This window comes from Pelecanus crispus, chromosome 1 (genome assembly GCF_030463565.1).
Source record: "Pelecanus crispus isolate bPelCri1 chromosome 1, bPelCri1.pri, whole genome shotgun sequence".
NCBI classification, from domain to species: Eukaryota; Metazoa; Chordata; class Aves; order Pelecaniformes; family Pelecanidae; genus Pelecanus; species Pelecanus crispus.
The window spans coordinates 91,499,540-91,506,103 of record NC_134643.1 but is presented as its reverse complement, the minus strand read 5'-3'; the positions used below and the strand labels follow the sequence as shown (position 1 = coordinate 91,506,103).

The 6,564-nt window shown below is 41.5% G+C and overlaps 1 protein-coding gene across 1 annotated transcript; it reads right to left on the bottom strand.

Annotated features, from left to right (window-relative positions):
* Positions 1-1,816: 1,816 nt before the first annotated feature.
* Positions 1,817-3,904, bottom strand: TMEM139 (transmembrane protein 139). The gene is made up of 2 exons (XM_009482900.2): positions 3,657-3,904; positions 1,817-2,225 (listed from the first exon to the last, which is right to left on the bottom strand). Exons 1-2 carry the CDS (start codon positions 3,902-3,904, stop codon positions 1,817-1,819), a joined length of 657 nt encoding a protein of 218 aa, XP_009481175.1.
* Between the last annotated feature and the right edge of the window lie 2,660 nt (positions 3,905-6,564).

Sequence of the window (6,564 nt, the reverse complement as noted above, 5' to 3'; positions counted from 1 at the left end):
GAAAGGTCCTGGGTTGCTCAGCTTAGACCCCAAGTTATCCTGTGTGGTACACCTGTACTACTTTTTACTGTGGTTTGTTCTTCTGTGTTTGCAGCTACAGGAGGGAGATGCAAGAAATGACTGGCTTTAAAAAAATCACATTGCCTCTATCAGCAAATTTGTCTCTCATAATGCTTTTATAATAGAGGTATCATAGCTGTTCCATCATTAATGATATTAAAGTGATTCAGCTGTAGATTTAGAAATTGAACTCCTCTCCTTTTACTAAGCCAAGTTTATCAAATAAGCAGAATGCCAGCAAAAGCATGCTTTGTGGAGTGTTTCTTCTGGGAGCAAAAACTAATGATGCCACCAGGTATTTTTAGTACAGTCCTGTTTATTTATAAACAACTTTAAAAGTCTTTTTAACTATAAAGAATCAAACAATAAGAAATAATTTATTTGCTCCTAGCTTATGGTTTGATGTTTCCTCATATGAATTAAAAATGATGCTGTTGTACTAGACAAGGCTGTGATGATTGCTGCTGTCCTTCATAGGAGATTCGGACCACCATATTCGTTTTTTCATTATTTGGACATTCACCAGACATGAATACTGCAGATCATTTTAATCCTGCAAAGCCCATCAGTTTAACTCACCCATTTCAAAACACCACACAGCATCACTGATCAGTGAGAACTAGAACCTGGCTCCAACCTAGAGCTGTCATGATGAAGATGGCTTATGCCTTGGGACTGCTATTTTCAGGTGCTCTCCACTGTAGCTGTGGCCTCGGCAGACAGTCTGGTCCTTTCCAGAGTCCAGAGAGAAGCCTCCATGCTCAGTGTTGTTACGGGGAACTGGAGGAACGTTGACCTTTCTGTGCAAATGCTTGCCATGACGACAATAACGTATCTCAAGCGAGCTGCTCAGGGCTGTAGTACAGCAGACAAATACATTCTCCTGTAGAGCTGTGAAGACTGGTGGACCAGGCAAAGGATACATATATGTGCATGTATCCTACTGCCAGCCTCTCTTACAGGAGAAAAACTGCTATTGTCTCCCTCTTGTCCACCACCTGGAGGCTGCGTGGGATGAGAACCTTGTGAAGAACAGAAGTAATTTCATGGTGCCATGCTTGCCGTCAGCTTTTCAACCCTAAGTGACAGGTATCGGGGGGTGCCGGCTTCCAGATGAAGACAGCCACCTTCCGCTCAGTCACGCTGTGGTGCAGCCCAGCTGAGGATGTGGAGTGAGCACAGCAGAGGTGTAGCAACAAACAGTGCAGACTGTAAATTTGTGTTGCTGCAAAACAGCCACTCGGGGAACTGCAGCCTCAGTCTCTCATTAGGGATTTTAGGGTGGTCAGTGATCGCACAGCTCTTGGCAGTACTGCTGTTTGTAATGCACAGGCATAGCCTACTTAGTGCTGTTTCTATTCCTCCCCTTTCCGAGACAGCTTCTCCCAGCTGCATCCTGCAGTCCTTCTTCAGAGGTCCCTTGGCAACCTTGTCTTTTCTCATGATTCACTCTCCTCCCCCATAAAGGTGTATCTCCAGTTTGAGAATTGTTGCTGTATATAACACAACTTTCCTCACAGTGGTTTTACATATCTGCCAAGACAAAGCATTGTGGTATTGCATTGATTTGTGTTTTGTGCAAAAAGATTCTAGTGAGATCAGAAGCTGTGTCTGTAGTTCAGCTCTGGTTCAAAGAATAGCGAGACAAACTTTTACAGTTTTGGGTGTAAAAAATCTCAGCTTTTTCACCTTCCATCCAGGAGCACCCTGTATTGGGGTGAGGGTTAGGTTCTACATTCACAGAAAGTGAAATTAATCATAATATGGAGGGCTGGAAAGCGTCTTCAAAGACCTCATCATTGATGGCACTCTCATAAGCAGGTGGTGGCGTGAGTGGCTCCAGTGGCTCAAGCCTGTCTTCGATACCTTTCACTTCATGGATGTCCGAAACAAACCGCTGCAGTCTTGGGGGCAGCACCAGCTGCAACTGCATCCTGGAGCCTGTGTCTGTCTCAGAGGTGCGTGTTGTATCTGGTGCCACTGACACCCTGAGAGTCTCCACCATAATCTCTTCTTGGGCAGATGATTCAATAACTACGTTGTAAGGGGGGGGCTCACTCAGTGGTGAGGGCACTAAGCCCGGATTGGATGCAATTGTCCATATTGCTGGAACTGACATGGTCATGACCTCCTCATAGCTGGGCGCTTCATAGGCAGCATTCACCCTATGCACAAAGAGAGGAATGGCAGTTACACTTGTTATTTTACTGCTTAGTTTATGCAGAGGCCAGTAGTCTAGATAATGTAGTATAGGGACCGTGCTACAATCAATAGATGGGACTAAGACAGGATATCTCATGTGGTATTATTGTATGTGATATTCTGCCACTGGATCAGCTCATTTGTCCAGCCAACTTAATGTCTTGCTTCTTGGTCTAGAGGATGGCTCATGTGACCATTTTCCCACACTCCCCAGAATAAGTCAAAAAACCCACACTGGGTTTCAGTGTCCTAGGCTTAGCTTGATCATAGAATCATAGAATATCTCAAGTTGGAAGGGACCGCTAAGGATGATGTCCCTCATTTAAAATCTACTGCTACTTAAAATCTCCTACTACTTAAAAAGTATTACTAAGAATTAGTAACTACTAATTATTTCTCAGAATAAAACAGGACCTTGCTTTTTTAATACATTAGCTCAATGTTCATCTATTTTTAAGAAGTGGAAAAAAATTAAGTATTTTCATTTAGTTTAAACAAGGACTAACTGTTCTGTGTTAAAGAGAATATATGCAGAGAAAAATGTTACTTTAGAAACGTTTTCCTTTTTAGGTCATATTTTTAAATAAATAGATACTAATGTTCTTCTAGTATGCCCCCAAGCTAGCAAAGCCCAATATAGACTTCTTTTTATGTATTCTTTCTAAAAATAAACACGTAATAGCATTTTTACCCTCCTACAACACCCTGTATTTGAGAATGTCCAGTCATTTATGGATGTAGATAATGATTATCTGGATTATACCAACAAGGAAGGAAAGACACCAATAAAGTTAAACTCTTCAACTACAGTAGGCAAATTGTAGTTAAATTAGATGGTGTTGAGAACCTGCAAGGATACATGAAGCCAAAAAGACGTGGGAGTATTAAGAACCTCTCAAAATCAGGGCTTATTAGTGTCAAGCTAGATTTTTAATACTGGAAACACACCCAGTTACAGGTTCCTTTTTAAAAGTTTGCCCAGGAACAGTTGCTCTGGAGATAAGGTTTATAGAGATAAACCCAGCTAAGATTCAGTATTGCTTCAACATTGTTTCTTTTTCCTTGTTTGACTCATTGTTTGGCAAGACTTGATTACTCAAAGAAAAAATACAACTGGGCCTGGATCTGTTTAACCTTTGAAATTGTTAGTGGATCGGTTCCCGGGGGAGGTGGGGGAAGAAAATATGTATTGGACAAGATACAGGACATGCGTGGCATAGACATTTGCAACCTCCACATGAAGAATGAAGGAAAACAACCTAAAAAGAACTTCTGTCTTCTGGAATGGAGTCTGTGTTTGGTGTCCTAGGGGAAGGGCAGCAAGACAGTATGTAAAATGGCCATGTCTGAGGCAAGAGAGTTAAAGTAAGAGGAATAACCAGGTTGCTGCTTACCCTGCTTGGCTTTGTCTCTGTGGAGGTATCTCATTTGCATCATGTCGGTGCTGATTCCTCAGGTAACACTCGATAAACACACTCAGCAAATAGCCGACCAGGCACACTCCCCCTACGCCTAGGAAGAAATAGCCTACTGGATTGATGTTAGATGAAATGGCCAGCATGGTGACCCCAATGAGAAGAGCAGCAGTGAAAAGAAGCAACAAGGCTTGGCGGATGTTCTTCCAGTGTGTCTCTAACCACATGGTAGTATAGGTGGTGGTAGTAGACAGTTGAGAACAGATGAGCAGTTAAGGGGACAGACATCTGTGGAAGATGGAATAGTTTTTTCAACATGAAACATGAGCATGCAAACATGTGATCAGTATCATGAACAGACATACTCGAGTATATGCCATCATGAGAACACGCAGCTATGCACATACGTAATAAGCCTGGGAAATCTGTGCATAAATACATGCCAATGTACATGTACTAGAATTTCCTATGTGAATGCATATCAAATAATGGGAATGCTTGGACACACAGTTGCAAGACATAAAATGCATAAATAGACCATCAGCACTTATTGCCAGGCTTATCTAAAAAGATCTAGCTTCTTAGTAGAACTTAGAGCAGTCTAGGATGCAGATTTGAGGTTACTAGGAAAGTGAAATGAAGAATAACTTTAAAGGTTAATTCTAGGACATTTGTATATTGCATAATGAAGGTTCAGATACTAGTTCAGATCCCGGAAGTAAGCCTTATTAATGGGGCTGTCTGCCCCAGTAAATTGAGCGTCTAACTTCAGTGTAGCATTACAGCAATAACATTACTTTAGGTTCTAGATATAGCTGTGGGTATGTCTGTTTTTGCAAAATGTAGGCATGTGTTTGAATATTTGCCTATATCCTTAGTTCTTTTTCTGTTGATGTGCTTTTTTGCACCATTCTCAAACACGAGAGCCCCTCCTGTCCCCCATTCCAAACCCCATCTCTGTGAAAAAGACAGTAGTTGTCACTGTGTGCAGTCAATATGGAATGAATACCAGAGATCTGTGGTATTCAAGAACACCATAATTAAGGAGTCATCTTACATGTGTTATACTAACCAATACATATCCCACTGTTTTGATGAAAACCCCCTTGAAGAGCATGACACAATGAACATATTTTTTATGAACATGCATCTCCAAACAAAGATACAGTTTTATATAGTTCCATGTTACATTGTGTGCTTTTGCACAATAAATGCATTCCCTTGTTACAGCAAAAATAGATAAATGTATATATACAAATGCCAGAAAAAGAAACACATTCTTTCTGAACAGATTACCTTCTTGTTACATTTTTACTGTCAGCTTTCAGCATATACTTACCAGAGAGGAGTTTTGGTAGGTAGGAACAGTCATGTTTTAACTTCTCTCTTCATCACATGGAAAAATGTGCAAGGTCTTTTGTCCCTGCTCCTTCCCCTTCCGACCTGAGGATAGGACACCAGTAAAAACTTTCCTTTCCTCCTTCTGAGTATTCTTGCAGGGAGACAACGAAGATTTCTTTTGAAACTAAAAGCCTGTAACTAGCGCATATGGGAAGGTTCCAAACGATGGGAAGATCCTGTTGTACGAGTTTTGCATGGGAAACTAGAACTTCGTTTTTCCAGGTTCTGAATCCAAAGCAATTTCTAGACAATCACCTACCTTCTACTCTTTTGCAGCTCTTCTAGGTCTATCCCACAAAAGCAGGAAACTCATTAGGAAAGAGGGCGGAGTGAGCTGTGGGGGAGTGCTTACCTGTGTGGGATCTGTTTGGTCTGCTTTAGTTTAACGAGAGAAACTCTGCCCTGAAAATTATGTTCTCCCACCTGCGTAGCAGAGGAATCTTGATCTCTCCCTCACAAAGCAGGAAGGACAGCTGGCCCAGCCCACATCACATGGCCCACACATAAATCTATTTATGAGTTCTGCAAAATGTAAATCCCTACATTTTCCTATCCTGATTGGGTGCTGTTTGTAAGATGTTGTTTTATGCCCTCTTTGATTTTACAAACAAATGGAAAAAAAGAGACAATAGGTTATTATTTCACAAAGGGCTGGGTTAAAATCCTTCTTACTCCCTGATGTATCTGGGAATGAGGAGTACTGATAAGCAACAGAACAGGTACTGAATTACTTCTTGAAGTCTGTTATCTGAACCTTTAGCGTGTGTCTGAAGATCATTGGAAGTTCTCAAATACTAGAGTTTGAATTACCTCCAGGAGCTGGCTGCAGCTTGTGTTTGTCTGTAATAGGAAGATGTCCTACTACTAAATGTTCATTAATAGTATTCAGGTTGGAAGATTGGGCCAACAAGAATTGTATGAGGTTTAACAAAGGTAAATGTAAAGTCATGCATGGATGGAATAATCCCAAGAAGCAGTACAGGCTGGGGTGCAACTGACTGGGATGTAGCTCTGCTGAAATAGACCTGGTGGTCACAATTAACAGCAAGCTGGGTAGGAGTCAGCAGTGTGCCCTTGAAGCAATGAAGGCAAACTGTCCTGGGCTGCATCAGTAAGAGTGTAGTTAACAGATCAAGGGGTCTGATTATTCCACTCTACTCAGCATTTGTTAGGACACACCTGGAATACTGTGTACATTTTTGTTCCCCCCAGTTCAAGAGAGAAATTGAAAAATTGGATATGGTCTGGTGAATTGCTGCCAAGATGATTTGAGGGTTGGAGACCTTTGACAACTTAAGGAACTGGGTTTGTACAGCCTAGAGAGAAGGCTTGGGCAGGTGGTGAGTGTCTACTCACAGTTTTCCAATATCTAGTAGGCAGTTACAGAGAGGATGGAGGTACTCTTCATGAGGGTACATGGTAAGAGGACAAGAGGCAATAGGAAGGAAAGAGGATAAGTTCCTCTGGATATAAGAAAAAAAGTCTT

Excerpts from the sequence above, each read along its gene's own strand:
- TMEM139 (XM_009482900.2), bottom strand. The coding sequence starts at position 3,904 with ATGTGGTTAGAGACACACTGGAAGAACATCCGCCAAGCCTTGTTGCTT. Across the intron at positions 2,226-3,656 it reads CAGAGACAAAGCCAAGCAGG|GGTGAATGCTGCCTATGAAG; the intron begins GTAAGCAGCAAC and ends CTTTGTGCATAG.